Below are 16,374 nucleotides of genomic sequence, written 5' to 3' on the forward strand. Positions count from 1 at the left end.
GTGTCCTTCCTGACGCCGTCCATCTGGGGGTTAAGGTGGGAGAAGGTTCAGGGGGAGGACTGAAATGAGAGGAGCAGGACTGATATTGGAATACAAACCCCTAAATGAGACGAGGATTGGAAAATCATCTTTATTACTTTTGAAAGAGAGTTGGGAGTCTCCAGCTTCTCCTCTCACCATACAAGTTCCCACTGTATCCATCTGGGGGGCATAGGTGAAGCCACAGGTCAGTTACTGGACAGCTCACAGGCGTCTGGTGGGAGGAGAGAGAAAGGAGGCTGGACAGGAGGGAGACCCAGGGAGAGAGGCAAGGCTCATGGCAATGGGATGAGGCAGAATGCAGTCTCTCATGCCCCCATGTCAGAGAAGGGGTCTCTGAGGTCTTTTTTTCCCTGCAGACCTCTGACAATCTGCCCCCTGTCTGACCTTCTGCCCCCTTTATCCACTGCAATAGCCCAGAGTCCATCCTGGCTCCCTCTGGTACCATTAGTCTGTGACACAAATGGAAGTGTCAACATAGCCAGTGTGATGATGTCAGCCTTTGGCCATGCCCCCTGGTGACATCACTTGAGTCCCTTTCATCCAGCTCTCACAGAAGACTTGGTAAGTCCTAGTTGTCTTCCATAAGACTTTACCCCCTCACCTTGATTCCTGGGAGTCAGTAAGAAGGCCTTAAAGTCCAGGCAGGAGGTCAGGGACTGGAATTCCTCCACACACTTCTCAGGAGGGTGGGGTGAGCGATCTGGAAAGGGAGGGCCAGGCTCATCAAAGCCCCTGCTTCTCAGCACATCCCTTGGTGAGGACCTCAGGGAAGCAGCCAGTCCTTCCTGGGATGATGTCACAGAACCCAGAGAAAGGGACTCTATTGCCTTCTCCCAACCCCCATCTCCCCACCTCCCCTCTTTTTCCCCAGATCTTGCCTGGCCTCCCCACACTCACTGTAGAGGAGGAAGCGCTGGTAACCCTGGCCTGTCTCTTTCAGCATGATTCCACCTGGGCATGCACTGGAGAAGAGCTTGGTCTTCATGTCAGGGCGGCCTGTCACGGTTGCGGGGGAAAGTGTGAGGACAGAGATGCAGAAGCAAGCAAGCCCAGGGGGCCTAAGGAGAGTGAGGGCTGGAGAAAACCAACCTTCAGTTCTGAGATCTGTGCTCCCATCAGACAGGTGGTAGATCCATTTCCGGGGCACGCAAAGCCCGTTTTTCCTGCAGAAGTGGTGGTGGCAAGGAGGAGAAACAGTGACACTTCAACCACTCAGTACCAGCCTCTATTCCATCTTACTCTTTCTGGAAGCCTGGGTCCCCTTGGGTTTCAAGCTACGAAGGGATGGTTAGGTCCATCCATCTCTCTCCAGAGGGAAACTAACAAAGCTATTGAACTCAAGTGGGCCAAGAATAATGGGTATGCCAAAGAGCCCAGCTCTTTGTGGGCGGGTGCTCACACTTTAGGCAGAGACCGCACGTACTGGTGCCTCTGCCTTCTCACCACTCACGTGCGGATGGTCGCTCGAAGCTGGAGCTGCATGGGGGCAGAGCCCACAGCCATGTTGAAGACAATGTTGTCCACAGGGTCAAAAGTCGCCAACTCCTCCTTGGTGGGAGCTGCCCCTGCGATAAAGTACCACTGGCCCAGGTGGGGCTCTGGGAACTGGAGAGACAAGGAAGGGAGCAGAAGAAGGTGGGTCTCACTACAGAATCCAACCTCTTCATCAGTCAGAATGACAATACTTAGGAATGAGGGTGTTGGCTGCCTTTTTCCAGCTAAAGACTGGATCCATGACAAGGAGTCATTAAATGACTTTTCCTCTTTGCTCCTCTTCAGTAAACCCCACTCTCCAGTTCTACATGTCTTCAAATTGATGGCCATAGTACTTATATATATGTTTTACTTATTGCTTTCATCATCACAACACTCACACCCTTTCTTCCTTCCAGTGTGGCTTTCTGGTCATGCTGGGCCTCTTACCCTAGTCCATCAGAGCCCCCCACCCCCAACTCAGCAGCTTCCCATCTGCTCAGTGCATACCTCTTTCCCATCCACTCCTTCAGTTGTCAGTTGGCTGTGCTCAGGGCACTGGTAGATGGAGTTAAGGAGAATGCCACAGAGGTAGAGAAGAGCTGCCCAAATGTGGTGGAACATCTTCAGGCAGGAGGGAGCTGGTGCTCTGCGTGGAGTGGCTGGTGCCTTAACTGCTGTCCCCAACTCACTGCTCAGTATAGTCTGCTTCCAGCCCCCTTGCCTCGACCCTTGACCCTTTCACCCGCTAATGAGTAACTTCAATCTTGTTTTCCAACCCAACCATGGATTACTTACAGTGTTCAGGACTTCCTCCCCCTCTTCGAAATGCAACCACTCTACAGTACATCCTGGCACCTCCAGGGTCTCCCAGGAGTTAAGACAGCTGAGACCTCCAGGTGATCTTTCAAACCCTATCTGAGCTGGGATATCTGCTGTGCTGTGCAGCACTGAAGAGAGATGGATTGATTCTACCAGTCACTCACTCACTGAGCAAACTGTTTTTGAGTTCCAGTTGTTTGTCAGGAACTGGCTAAGCCTTGGGAACATAAAAGTAAGACATAGTCCCTGGCCTTGAAGAAATCAGTCTGAGAACTAGCTGTGTAAACAAATCATTGCAATACCACCTGGTAAGTGCTTTACAACAGGTATGTACCAGGTGCTGAAGTATGTGGATGGGAGGCTTTCTCTCTGAAGTTGTTCACTGGAGAAACTATGTACACCCTCCAGAAAAGTCTGCTGACACACGAGTTCATTCGCTTAATGTTTTTTACTGCAAGAAGCTACAGAATCTAGTTGTTAAAGAGTATATACAGTGGTGTCAAGCAGGGTGGGTCCAAACCCTTACTTTGGACAGTTTTATTAATCTTGCCTGTTTTCTCATGTATAAAATGAGCAAATCATCAATCTTATAGGATTAAAAGAGCTAAGACATATAAAGCCCTTAGCAAAGGCCTGCACATAAATCCAAAGTAAATATTCCCTATAATTAATAGTAATGTATGTAAAGCACTTATTAGTCTCTTGTGGGTATTATGTTCTCAAGTAATAGGAGGTAGGCAAAGAATTGTCAAGAGGCAGTCATTGGGTAGTGCCAAGAAGATGGGACTTCCTTTATGGATTATTTATAACCCACAGGCTGCCATAAAGATTTGTTCTGAGAGGTGAGGCTTGCTCTGGGCTTGCGATTTAGCTAAAAAAATAAAATCTGGGTGATGAATAGCTGAGGGTTCATTATATTTAAAAAAAAAAACTAAAATGCAAGCTATTAGGGCAGTAAAATAGAAGTGCTTGACCCAAGGGAGTCTGGTAGGCCTGGATTTGTCAGTTCTGCCACTTACATTCACCTATAAAAGGGATATAATAGATGTTGAAAGGCTATTAAATGTGACAGTATGTGAAACCCTCAGCAAACTGGTTGGCACCAACTAGGGGCTCACTATACAGATGCTTATTAAAACTTTTAGTACCGGGACTTAAGTATAAGCTGCAAATCCCAGAAAGGACAGGCACCGGAGGCAGATACACCGGCAACAACGGGTTTGGCCGGAGCAGTGGCAGCACTGCGGGGCCCAGGCCCTTGCCCGAGGGGCGGGGGGAGAAGAGGGCAGAGGGACGGTAACTCTACCGGACCTTCCGCCTGTAGAAGCCCTTAGGCGGCCCTCTCAATCCCCCAGGGTCTTGTGTTTCATTCCACTCTGACCCCATTTGTTTCCAATTCCCAAACTCGGAGTCGTCCTTTTTAAGACAACAGTCCTGAAAAGTCCTAAATCCTTGGCTTCTCCAAAACATGGCGTGTCCCCTCGGCTGCACACCGCCGGGGAAGAACATGGCGCCACAAAACGCCCACCGGGCAAAACCGAGGTCAGGCCCAACGACGCCACCGCACGTAAATCAGCTCGAGAACCACCTCCAACCGCCTATGGAAAGGGTGACTTCCGGAGGCGCCGAAGGAGTGGCTCAGCGAGGACGATGGTAAGAGAAGACAGAATTCTAGGTGGCCTGGACAGTGCCGCCTCAAATTCTCTGCCGACCAAGACTTCAGCATAGATTCCGAGGCACAATCCCCAGTCTCCAGACTCCAAGATCCACACAACTGCTCAAAGCCTCTCGAGGCAGTCGAAGAGTCCCATCTCGTAGAGGTTTTTTCAGGCACTTACAGCGGCCACCACTACCCCCTATTGCTTAAGCGCGCGCAGGGGAGAACTGAACAGCGCCAGCTGGGGTGGGAGGTGCCTAAGTGTGCACGCATGCGTAGTAGGACGCACGCAGGCGCAGTACGGTCCCCCGGGCGACGGCGGTGGCGGCGGCTCTTCGGGGTGCTCGGCTCCCTCCCATCTAGGCCGGCCCCGGCCCGTCTCGCCGCCAGGAACTCACTATTTGGGGCCGCGGACTTTCTGGAAAAGCCCCACTAAAGTAAAGCTTTGGGGCCTGGGGGGAGCCGGAAGTACCGCCTCACGATCCCCAAAGACTATCGGGGAAACGGAAGTGGCCGTCGGTGGCAGGTTGGGGGAGACCGGAAGTGACGGTACTGTGGGGGAAGTCGGGGGCGGAGCTGGGTGGTAGGGTGTGTGTGTGTGTGTGTGTTTGGAGTGTGTGTGTGTTTGGATGTGTGTATGTGTTTGGAGTGTGTTAGTTGTGCCTATCTGCTAGAGCACCGAGGGTACGTGGAAGAGGGAGACAGCTCGCCTATCTGGCCCCCCGTGAGTGTTCGTCATTTCGGGTCTCTAGTGACTTAAGCGGGTTCGATGGGCGTGGCGTGGCGCGCGTGCGCGAAACCACTTTCTCCACAGAGTCTGGCGCGACCCTCGCTCTCTGGTTGTCCCCGGGGTTTGCCGACTTCTCGAGCCCTTGTCCTACCGTGACCGGTGATGACACCGGTCTCGTGTTTCCTTCTTTCCCGTCTTCCTAGCTCTACTGGCCCTCCCTTACCATGATTGGCGTCGTTGAGCCCCTCCCACCTGCCGCCCTCCAGCTCCCCGTGCCGTCGATCTCTTACCCTTTGTGTTTCTCTCCCCGTGCCCCGGAGTCAGAAGGGGGATGGGGGCGGGTGTGAGTGTGTGTGCTCGTGTGGGAGAAACTCTTTAGGTATGGGGCGGAGTCTCGGGCAGGGGAGGCTTCCGGGTATATAAAAATCTGCTCTAGGCGACAGCGGGCCTTCTCCTAACATTCTTCCTTAGAGAGCTGTCGGCCATGGAGCCCAATGATAGTACCAGTACCACTATGGAGGAACCTGACAGCCTGGAGGTGCTGGTGAAGACCCTGGACTCTCAGACCCGGACCTTTATTGTGGGGGCCCAGGTGAGACCCCAGTACTTCTGGGAGACACTCATTAACTCTTCCTCTTACAGGTTCTTTGTACTGAAAGAAGAGCCTGATATTATGGTTTTCAAATTTTCTCTCATTGATTCTTTTGTTCATGTTGTATCCAGAACATTTTCTGATGTTTTCTCTTTGGCTTTTGTTGGGTGAGGTAGATTTTCTTTGCTTTCCTCCGCCCGATAAAACTCAAGGCAGAGGGAAAGAAAGAAGGAGGAATCTTTATGCCAACATGATAGATGAGCCCCAGCCCAAAGGGACAGATATGGCTCCTGCTTTTGGGAAGGCAAACAGAACACTAGGACCTAAAGTAGAAGAGTGTCTTAAAAACTGATGAGGTCTATGCTGTGTTTTTGAAGGATGGAAGTCGGATCCAATAATGCTCGTAATGTAGGTAGATCCTTAGTAGACAAAATTGTAAGGAGGTTGATCCATAGTTTTAACACATTGTTACGTGTATTTAATGAGACTGTGCAGGCTTTTGTGATTAGGTGTTTGTAAACAGCTGGGTACTTCTCACAAGTCAGTTGTCTAGTTAGGAAAAATATTTTTCTGATTTTGCCCCTTTTTCTTCTTGCTTGAGTCTGCCTTCCTTAACCTGGTTCTCTACCACATCTTCTTTGTCATTGCTTTTATTTTTAAGATTACAGTGTTGTATCATTTTGTGTTTGTGGAGGGGTCACCGGTATCTCTAGGCACACATTCCTTTTGGAGCCAGGCAGAGAAGGAGAGAAGAGAATGTCAGTTGGTGTTTTTGCTCTTCAGCCCTGTAGTTTTCTCCTGGGCCTATACCTGAAGTTCCTTACGTTTATTGTATGTATTTTGACAAGTGTTGCCCTAGTTCAGGGCTTTGCTCAATAATTACCTCACAATTAAGACAGATGGGTAGTAATTTTAGGATGGGGTGGTTTTTACCCCTTACAAGTCAGCTGTCCCTTTTCTGTCCTTTTTCTTCCATTCCCTGATTCCTTGTCATGTTTCTTCTTCCCTATAGATGAACGTAAAGGAGTTCAAGGAGCATATTGCTGCTTCTGTTAGCATCCCGTCTGAGAAACAACGGCTTATCTACCAGGGACGAGTTCTGCAGGATGATAAGAAGCTCCAAGAATACAGTAAGAGGGTGGGGGAGGCAGAGCAGAGCTTGAGGCTGCTGTCCAGAGCAGTGGGCTGAGGCTATGGGTTTACCCGATCATGTGATATTTTGGTGTGTATCTTTTTTCTGCAGATGTTGGGGGAAAGGTTATTCACCTTGTGGAACGGGCTCCTCCTCAGACTCAGCTCCCTTCTGGAGCATCTTCTGGAACAGGGTCCACCTCAGCCACCCATGGTGGGGGACCCACGCCTGGTACTCGGGGGCCTGGGGCCTCTGTTCATGACCGGAATGCCAACAGCTATGTCATGGTTGGAACCTTCAATCTTCCCGTAAGCTTGTGTTCCTCATGGGAGGGTTTTTGTGGGAGCAGTTTTCGTTGTGGTAGCAGCCAAGAGTTCATAAGAGAGTTGTCAGTCTTTAGAAGGGCTTTGGTGGGCCCTCTGGTCTGGTAACGGCCTCTGTCTTTGAGGAGCTAGAGCGGTTGGGCTCCAGAAAATCAGTTGGAAGTGTGGGGGCCTTAGTATTTGGCTTCTCCCAGAACAACTTCCCTTACCCTTTCCCCAGAGTGACGGCTCTGCTGTGGATGTTCACATCAACATGGAACAGGCCCCGATTCAGGTATCATGGGGCCTGGGAGGGTCAAGGAAGGGGATCTGGGAGAAGGAGGCCACGAAGTGGGGGGTGGGTCTGGCTGAGGAGATGGGGCTGGGTCCTGGTTTAGTAGGTAATGGAGCTTGTGGCTTTATCTCCAACCTACCCCGATTTTCTTTCTTTCATTATAGAGTGAGCCCCGAGTGCGGCTGGTGATGGCTCAGCATATGATCAGGGATATACAGACCTTACTCTCCCGGATGGAGGTGAGTGGGCAAGGCTGGCCACTGTCTGCCTGTCTCACTCCATCTTTCCTACCCCTTTTGTCTTAGCCTAGGGATGAGGGCATGATTGGTCACATCCACTGGGTTCTCCCCTCTTAATCTAATCTCTTTTCTGCAGTGTTTTTTCTTTTGGGCAGAAAAAGTATCTTTCGTTTGAGGCTGTCCTGTCCCTGCTGATTCTCTTTGCAATTAAAGAAGGATTCCTTGCCTTCCTGTTCCTTGGTTATCATATTTGATGCTGGGATGGCTTAGCTTCATTGGTTTGTATTTGCAGCCAGGGTCCTTTCCTTCTTTTCTCTTGGAGGTTAGGAAACCGCAGTCCCTAGTTTTTGTTAATAGTTTATTTGTAAGTATCGTAGGTGTTTGTCACAGATCTAATTTGTGTACGTTTTAGGGAGTCAGAGATTCAGATGCAGAGCCCTGCCTTCGGGGCGCCTAGTTAGTGCCCCTTCTCCACTCAGTCTGCTCTGACCTGAGTAATCTGCTGCAGTCTCACGTTGCCTTTGTTGTCCTGACTCTTCCCCCGCTTCAGTGCCGAGGAGGGGCCCAAGCCCAGCACAGTCAGCCGCCACCCCAGACGCCAACGGTTGCCCCGGAGCCAGTGGCCTTGACCTCCCAAACGTCAGAACCGGTTGAAAGTGAAGTGCCTCCTCGGGAGCCCATGGAGGCGGAAGAAGTGGAGGAGCGTGCCCCTGCCCAGAGCCCGGAGCTCACCCCTTCTGGCCCAGCCCCAGCGGGCCCAGCATCTGCCCCAGAGACAAATGCACCCAAGTGAGAGAGGGAGGGCACCTTTTGGGGTGGGGGTGGGTTGGGGATTCTAAGTGAAGTGTAAGGACCAGGAAAAGGTCTGATGAGAGAGAGAAGATTGTTCAGAGGTGGTGCTTGTGGAGTTAGTGTTGAGGGGCAGGGAGGGGCTCTGGAGTAGGTAAATGAGATTGAGACTGGCCACTGAGCCAGAGGCACTGCCCTCCTTCGGGTTAGGAAATCCACATGGTGCTCCCGGAGGTGGCAAGATTCTCTCCCCTGAGTACCCAGAGGCCCCATCTGGTTTTTAAGAGTTAGTGTTTTGCCATTGTAGGTACAGGGTTGTGTGGTGGGAAGGGTGAAAGCAGTTTGTCTTTGCTTGTCCTTCCCCCTTGGGTGAGGTTAAAGAACAGAGGTTCTGTTAGTCCTTGGGGGGGTCAGGGGGGTTGGGCTGGGGCTCTGGGAGGCCAAGAAGTGGGGCATGGGTGGCAAGGGCAGGAATCTGAAGGAAGCCTTGGCTCACGGCCGCTTTGGGTTTTGTCCACAGCCACCCTTCGCCTGCGGAGTACGTCGAGGTGCTTCAGGAGCTGCAGCGGCTTGAGAGCCGCCTCCAGCCCTTCCTGCAGCGCTACTATGAGGTTTTGGGCGCTGCTGCCACCACGGACTATAACAACAATGTGAGCCCACCCACCCCCTCACCTCCAGCACCCCCAGATGGAGCAGGGCGAACTGTAGATCACTTCCCTGCCCTGCGCCCCAAAAGATGTCATCTTCTACAGAGCTGCTTCTCTTTAGATTAGGAAGGAAGTGATCGTTTGCTCCTTGGTAGGGAAGCGGGATCTTTTCCTCCTCAACATCTTTATGGTGTTCACTGTCTTCACACTTTGATGATCCCCTAAATGAGTTACTTAGGAAGTTTATAAAGTAAGGGAGATTAGCAGGTGATAGCTTACTGATTCACTGTAGGGTTTATTATCAAAGGAAGCTATTTGTGTGTATAAACTAGAGCTTACTTGCAAAGATTTGATGTATATAGAAGTTTCAGAGGATGTACCTGAAGACATAGCCTCACTTGCTCAGTCGTGTCTAACTTTTTGCAACCCAGTGGCCTGTAGCTTGCCAGAGTCCTCTGTCCATGGGATTTTCCAGGAGAGAATACTGGAGTGGGTTGCCATTTCCTTCTTCAAAAGACAAAGAGGATGTGATAATCTCAAGAAGGCATTACTTTTTTAATAAGGTGGATCCTAGTCTAATGCTTTCTGCCTTTCTGTGTTTGGCCCCGGGGAGTACAGCAAGAGGGCCGTGAGGAGGACCAGCGCTTGATCAACTTGGTGGGGGAGAGCCTGCGGCTGCTGGGCAACACCTTCGTGGCGCTATCCGACCTGCGTTGCAATCTGGCCTGTGCACCCCCTCGTCATCTGCACGTGGTCCGGCCCATGTCTCACTACACCACCCCCATGGTGCTCCAGCAGGCGGCCATCCCCATCCAGGTGGATGAGGGGAGCCTGGATGCGGGCAGATGGGGGGCTGTTGATGGAATGATCCATTGTAGCTGTTGGGCTCCAAGGAGGTTGGGAGGGGAGCAGACTTTGCAAACATGGTGACCCAGGATGGAGGAGACTTTAGAAGTGTATCATGGGGTGCTCTGGGTTAGGCTCTTGTATTTTTCTCACGTTTGCCCTGTCATCTCTGTCGTCTAGATCAATGTGGGGACCACTGTGACCATGACGGGGAATGGGACACGGCCCCCCCCGACTCCAAGTGCGGAGGCACCTCCCGCTGGTGCTGGGCAGGCCTCGTCCGTGGCCCCCTCTTCTACCGCCGTTGAGTCTTCGAATGAGGGGGCTTCCCCGCCAGGGCCAGCTCCCCCACCGACCACCAGCCACCCGAGGGTCATCCGGATTTCCCACCAGAGCGTGGAACCCGTGGTCATGATGCACATGAACATCCAAGGTGAGCTGGGAACAGCCGCTGGCAGAGCAGAGCAGCGCAAGGAGGGGTCTGGGGTTGGTGCTGAGATGTAGGGGTGCCAGGGTGGGAAAGGAGAGGCTAGGGCTGGTGGTGGTGGCTGAGGGCACAGAGCACAGTCTCTTTAAGTTGGCGTGTGTGGGGAGGGGCAGGAAGAACGGCCTGTCCTCCAGAGAGTTGTGTGCGTGGTGAAGGGAACGTGTCCTCCCTATCTGGATGGAGTGAAAGGCCATTTTTCTGGTCGGGAGAGTGGAGGCCTGAAGCATGCTGATCTCGGGAGGATCCAGTTAGACCTTGGCCCTGCCTGTCTCAGAGCCACTGTCTCTGTCTCCTTGCCCAGATTCTGGCACACAGCCTGGTGGAGTTCCGAGTGCTCCCACTGGCCCCCTAGGACCCCCTGGTCATGGCCAGACCCTGGGTAAGAGTGAGGGCATCAGAGCAGGCTGAGCTCTGGGTAGAGAAGGGGTAGGGCCGAGTGGGTGGGTTGAAGGGGGTCCAGGGTCAAGGTTACATCAGACCCACCCCCCAGGCTCCACCCTCATCCAGCTGCCCTCCCTGCCCCCTGAGTTCATGCACGCCGTCGCCCACCAGATCACTCATGAGGCCATGGTGGCAGCTGTTGCCTCCGCGGCCGCAGGTAACAACCTGAAAGGGGAAGCCTGGGAGGGGGCCCCGGTCCACGGTGGTGGGTGTCATCTGCTGGCCTGCTTGGACTGGGCCCTCAGCCCTCTTCGGTCTCTCCCCTCTGCCACCCACAGGACAGCAGGTGCCAGGCTTCCCGACAGCTCCCACCCGGCTGGTGATTGCCCGGCCCACCCCTCCACAGGCTCGGCCTTCCCATCCTGGGGGGCCCCCAGTCTCAGGGGCTCTGGTGAGTTAGGGGTAGGGGAGTCCCATCGGGGAAGAGTGTGGGGAGAAACTCCTGTGGTGGGACATGGAGAGGCCAAGTCTGAAAGCCTGCTCTTGTCCTCTCCCCTCAGCCGGGCGCTGGTTTGGGTACCAACGCCTCTTTAGCCCAGATGGTGAGCGGCCTCGTGGGGCAGCTTCTTATGCAGCCTGTCCTTGTGGGTGAGTCCGTGTCCTTCTCCACCTCAGATGGAAGCAGTTTCCCAGTTCTCTCCACCAGAATGGAGATGCTGTGGGGTCTTGTTTTCCTTGAGCTTTCAGCTGTCTTCTTTTGTTCTCTGTAGCTCAGGGGACCCCAGGAATGGCTCCATCTCCAGCCCCTGCCACTGCGTCAGCCAGTTCTGGCACCACCAACACGGCTACCACAGCTGGCCCTGCCCCCGGGGGGCCCGCCCAGCCTCCGCCCCCTCAAGCCTCCACCTCTGATCTTCAGTTCTCTCAGCTCCTGGGGAACCTGCTGGGGCCTGCTGGGCCGGGAACTGGAGGGCCTGGTATGGCTTCTCCCACCATTACTGTGGCGATGCCTGGTGTACCCGCCTTTCTCCAGGGCATGACGGACTTCTTGCAGGTGAGTGGCTGGCTGACTCTCCGTTTCAGCCTTCCTCTTCCTGAGCCCAGCCAGGTACTGGGTGTCTTGTTGCCACTGGGAGGGAATATTGGGAATTGATTGTCTCAGCACCCTCCATTTGGTAGATGAGGAAAACAGGCTGGGAGAGAGAAGCACAGTAATTGTGTCCCTGCTTTCATGAGCTAACCCGTTCAGAGGGTAACTGCTCAACCCGACTCAGCTTATGAGAAGCCGCCATGTGTATTCTGCTGTAAGGCGCAAAGACTGGAACAGAGGGCCATACCTTCCAGACCCCTGTGGATTTGTGCCTCCCCAGTGCCATTTTTGGGGCTTCCCTGGTAGCTCAGCTGGTAAAGAATCTGCCTGCAATGCAGGAGACCCCGGTTCGACTCCTGGGTCAGGAAGATCCCCTGAAGAAGGGATAGGCTACCCACTTTAGTATTCATGAGCTTCCCTGGTGGCTCAGCTGATAAAGAATCTGCCTGCAGTGCGGGAGACCTGGGTTCGATCCCTGGGTTGGGAAGATCCGCTGGAGGAGGGCATGGCAATCCACTCTAGTATTCTTGCCTGGAGAATCCCCTTGGACAGAGGAGCCTGGCAGGCTTACAGTCCATGGGGTTGCAGGGTCGGACACGACTGACTGAGCAACTAAGCATAATGCCTTTTTATGTCCTCATTCTGATTTCACTCTTTGTTCTTTATTCCTTCTCTCTCGTGCAGGCAACACAAACAGCTGCTCCCCCTCCTCCGCCGCCTCCACCCCCACCGCCCCCTCCGGCCCCAGAGCAGCAGACAGCACCCCCACCGGGGTCCCCTTCTGGTGGCAGCGGGAGTCCTGGCAGCGTGGGTCCTGAAAGCCTGCCGTTGGAGTTCTTCACCTCAGTGGTGCAGGGTGTGCTGAGCTCGCTGCTGGGCTCCCTGGGGGCCCGGGCTGGCAGCAGTGAGAGCATCGCTGCTTTCATACAGCGCCTCAGTGGGTCCAGCAACATCTTTGAGCCCGGGGCCGATGGGGCTCTCGGTGAGCAGATAAGGGTGTCCTGCCTTCTCTAGGGATCGGGCAGCCAGGGGAGAGTTGGTGGCCTTTGTTGATGGTGGGATGAGGCTGATGGGCTGGAGGGCAGGCCAGGTGGTAAAGGCCACTGCTGACCTCAGTCCTTGTCTCTAGGATTCTTCGGGGCCCTGCTGTCTCTTCTGTGCCAGAACTTTTCCATGGTGGATGTGGTGATGCTGCTCCACGGGCATTTCCAGCCCCTGCAGCGGCTCCAGCCCCAGCTGCGGTCTTTCTTCCACCAGCACTACCTGGGTGGCCAGGAGCCCACACCTGGTAACATCCGGGTAAATGAAGACCTTGGGCCCAGAGTGCTCCATCTCACTTTTTGTTACTTATTTCTGACTTCGTTTACGCCTTGCCTAAAGCTGTGACTGCCCCAGCCGAAGCTCTGGGCTTGCTAGGGGAGGAGGGGGACATGTCTTGAGGGGTGGGGTTTGTTCTAACCTGTGCTATCTCCACCCGCCCGCAGACGGCAACCCACGCGTTGATCACGGGGCTTGAAGAATATGTGCGGGAGAGTTTTGTGAGTATCCCTTTTCCAGCCGCTCCTTTCCTGACTGTGGTCAGGGTGGCTGTTGTTCCAGCTGCTGCTTCCCTGACTCCCAGTCTGTCTGGGTTTCTGATTTGGGGGTCTTCTTGTGTCTTCTCTCTCAGTCTTTGGTGCAAGTTCAGCCAGGTGTGGACATCATCCGAACAAACCTGGAATTTCTCCAAGAGCAATTTAACAGCATTGCTGCTCATGTGATGCACTGCACAGGTCAGGGGCTGGCTGAGCCAGAGTGAGGGGGCACGTTGGATGCTCAGGGCTGCCAGGTACCAGCTTCTGTCCTTCTGTGTTGCCCACAGACAGTGGATTTGGGGCCCGACTGCTGGAGCTGTGTAACCAGGGCCTGTTTGAATGCTTGGCCCTGAACCTGCACTGCTTGGGGGGACAGCAGATGGAGCTTGCTGCTGTCATCAATGGCCGAATTGTAAGCATTACTCAGTCCCAGATCCCCAGCCTTTTGCTTTTTCTCAGGTTTTGGTATCCTGCAATTTTTTTTCCTCCAAACTGCCCCCCTTTGTGCTTTGGTGCCTTTCAAAGGCCAGTTGAGGGTTTTGTGTTTCAAGTCTGCTTTCTTCCCCCAGCGTCGCATGTCTCGTGGAGTGAATCCGTCCTTGGTGAGCTGGCTGACCACTATGATGGGACTGAGGCTGCAGGTGGTACTGGAACACATGCCTGTAGGCCCTGATGCCATTCTCAGATACGTTCGCAGGGTTGGGGATCCCCCTCAGGTAAGAGGATCCTCTTGGACTGTGGGCTTAGGGGACTTGAGGGAACCAGAGAGATCTGAGAGGGCCTTTTGTGGTGGTCTCCTTCTCTGCCCCCTCTCACAGACACTTCCTGAGGAGCCAATGGAAGTTCAGGGATCAGAGAGAACTTCCCCTGAGCCTCAGGTACCAGGGAGAGGTTGAGGAGCCAGCTAACGTGGAGTGGAGGGCTGGGCGGAAGGGCTGGAGGCTGAGAAATCTGAAGCCTGGGTCTTCCCACTGTCTGACTCCCAGCGGGAGAATGCTTCCCCGGCCCCTGGAACTACAGCAGAAGAGGCCATGTCCCGAGGCCCACCTCCTGCTCCTGAGGGGGGCTCCCGAGACGAACAGGATGGAGCTTCTACTGAGACAGAACCTTGGGCAGCTGCAGTCCCCCCAGTGAGTGTCAGGAGGGGATTGGTGGGTTAAGGCAGCTGAAGGCTGTGGCGATTGCTACTTTCTCATTATCCTTCCCTCCCCAGGAATGGGTCCCTATTATCCAGCAGGACATTCAGAGCCAGCGGAAAGTGAAACCGCAGCCCCCCCTGAGCGATGCCTACCTCAGTGGTATGCCTGCCAAGAGACGCAAGGTTGGTTTGCCTCTTCGCTGAGGATCCCTCTGTATCCGATTTCCCCTGTTGAGCTTAGAATCAAACTAGAGACAGGAATTCATCCTGGTTTTTAGTCCCCTCGTTTAATTGACAAGGAAACCCTTCTGGGACCTTTGCATTGCTGTTTGCCAGCAGTCTTGTCACCCCACAATTGCCCAAACCCTGTTTGACTAGGGCACATCTATCTTAAGGCAGGCATCCTCTTGTGGACTAGCTGAGAATGCTGGATGGCTTGACCCATCCTCCCTCTCTCGCTTTGGAGACCAAGTCCAGCACATTCAAATGCCATTTTTGGTCAGAGACGGACAAAACTACACACGGACTGTCTCTGTTCTCTCCACTAGCATGGAGGCTCAGTGGTTGACTCATGCAGAGGGTGAGCTGGGTGGTGGCACTGGATCTGACCTTGATCCTCTTTTCCCTCTCAACCCCCTGTCCCCCAGACGATGCAGGGTGAGGGCCCCCAGCTGCTTCTCTCAGAGGCCGTGAGCCGGGCAGCTAAGGCAGCCGGAGCTCGGCCCCTGACGAGCCCCGAGAGCCTGAGCCGGGACCTGGAGGCACCAGAGGTTCAGGAGAGCTACAGGCAGCAGGTGCCCCCACCTTGAAGCAGCATAGGGATGGTCTAGTGGGAGGGGTTGGGCTAGGGTCCCTCTTCCCTGGATCCCTTCAGAGGTGAACTGGTGAGTCTGGGACTACCACTTGGTTTTACAATGTTTTCCTGGAGGCATCTGGGAAGCCTCAGTGATGCTATTACTGGGTTCCTGGACAGTATACGGCTGGTGGGGGAAACGGTACCTCCTAAGGGATGGCTCATGTGCTTGCTGGGGTCTTAGGGTCTGCGCCTGTGCTACTCCAACCTCCTTTGCTTTCTCTAGCTCCGGGCTGACATACAAAAGCGACTGCAGGAAGACCCCAACTACAGCCCCCAGCGCTTCCCGAATGCCCACAGGGCCTTTGCTGATGATCCCTAGCTCCATGGCCCTCCATCATCAGGGGACCATTTCCCCCCCTTCTTCCTTTACAGTATTTAAGAAATAAAAAGTCAGATTTTCCTGGCTCTCTGTCTGTAAATTGTCTTCATTAAATAGTCTAAATGCTTTAATCTTCTATGAAGTTGGTTTCATAATTTCCAGCAACCCAGCTATACTAGACAGCTTTTAACATTTTACCATGAACAGATGAGCAGTATCCTGTTGTAGAGTTGGCCATTTTCAAGGAATGCTTCAAAAGCAATGAAAGAAACCTGCTCAGGTGCATGCTAGGATAGGACTCTCAAAACAGTAAAAAAACCCACTTAATTGCCAAGTAGCTGCAGACCTATATAAGTCTTGGCTTTACCAGCATGCAGTGGTACCAGGGTAACTCAGCCAACTTTGACTATGGTGGAACTGGTCTACCCAGTTCAAGGAGCCCACTGTTCACCCACTGTTCCTATCAGAGTCTGACTAAAAAGACACTTCTGGTTTGCAGACAGGACCAAAGTGATGTGTGGCTATGGGCTGTCCACTATTTCTTTTTAGAAGCAGTTGTCATGCCCCTCCTTTAGCTAGCTTGGTGCTGACAGACAAAACCTGGCAGAAACCTAGGGCCAAATCATAACCTTTGCAGCGTCTGCCAAGACCTCTGGAATGCTGGCTCAGGGACGTGAGAGGCCTGATGACTCAGAATATCTTGCTGGAGAAGCCATGTAAAGACACTGGTTGACAATCTAATGGCATTCTACCATCTAGATGTCCCACCATGGCCCCATATATGCAAGCAAAGCTCTATAGGACCGACCCAGCTGTCAGGTACAAACCAACCTCACTGGCACAAAAAACAAAACCTAATTCTTGGCCCATGAAACTTCTAAGATAACACTTGTTTTGAGGTGATTAAAAGTGGTCACCGAGGTAAAGTAACAAATATTTGCCTAACTGAAACCACTCTACAGA

At 53.3% G+C, this 16,374-nt stretch overlaps 2 protein-coding genes across 25 annotated transcripts; one reads left to right on the plus strand and one right to left on the minus strand.

The window, feature by feature from the left end:
• Window positions 1-116: 116 nt before the first annotated feature.
• APOM (apolipoprotein M) lies at window positions 117-5,057 on the minus strand. Of its 5 annotated transcripts, none has more exons than XM_010818315.4 (7): window positions 5,015-5,057; window positions 2,026-2,164; window positions 1,493-1,647; window positions 1,132-1,205; window positions 940-1,038; window positions 644-742; window positions 117-253 (listed from the first exon to the last, which is right to left on the minus strand). In XM_010818315.4, exons 2-7 carry the CDS (start codon window positions 2,137-2,139, stop codon window positions 228-230), a joined length of 567 nt encoding a protein of 188 aa, XP_010816617.1. In that variant the 5' UTR covers window positions 2,140-2,164; window positions 5,015-5,057; the 3' UTR covers window positions 117-227. The 5 variants fall into 5 exon arrangements, with proteins under 5 accessions (XP_010816617.1, XP_059736233.1, XP_005223662.1 ...); XM_059880250.1 differs by having other exon boundaries at window positions 2,026-2,073; window positions 3,542-5,057; XM_005223605.4 differs by lacking the exon at window positions 2,026-2,164.
• Window positions 2,335-15,542, plus strand: BAG6 (BAG cochaperone 6). 20 transcript variants are annotated; one of them, XM_059880274.1, is made up of 26 exons: window positions 2,335-3,990; window positions 5,196-5,316; window positions 6,329-6,446; window positions 6,560-6,756; window positions 6,992-7,045; window positions 7,210-7,284; window positions 7,835-8,073; window positions 8,594-8,723; window positions 9,339-9,536; window positions 9,747-9,999; window positions 10,355-10,432; window positions 10,544-10,651; window positions 10,773-10,885; window positions 10,995-11,082; window positions 11,205-11,488; window positions 12,209-12,506; window positions 12,654-12,823; window positions 13,009-13,062; window positions 13,194-13,296; window positions 13,386-13,510; window positions 13,668-13,814; window positions 13,917-13,976; window positions 14,085-14,228; window positions 14,312-14,419; window positions 14,884-15,030; window positions 15,316-15,542. In XM_059880274.1, the coding sequence occupies exons 2-26, from the start codon at window positions 5,209-5,211 to the stop codon at window positions 15,409-15,411; spliced, it is 3,495 nt and encodes a 1,164-aa protein (XP_059736257.1). In that variant the 5' UTR covers window positions 2,335-3,990; window positions 5,196-5,208; the 3' UTR covers window positions 15,412-15,542. The 20 variants fall into 20 exon arrangements, with proteins under 20 accessions (XP_059736257.1, XP_059736260.1, NP_001068834.2 ...); XM_005223611.4 differs by lacking the exon at window positions 2,335-3,990 and adding an exon at window positions 4,284-4,543; XM_005223612.5 differs by lacking the exon at window positions 2,335-3,990 and adding an exon at window positions 4,546-4,718.
• The last annotated feature ends 832 nt before the right edge of the window (window positions 15,543-16,374 follow it).

This window comes from Bos taurus, chromosome 23 (genome assembly GCF_002263795.3).
Source record: "Bos taurus isolate L1 Dominette 01449 registration number 42190680 breed Hereford chromosome 23, ARS-UCD2.0, whole genome shotgun sequence".
Classification (NCBI taxonomy): Eukaryota; Metazoa; Chordata; class Mammalia; order Artiodactyla; family Bovidae; genus Bos; species Bos taurus.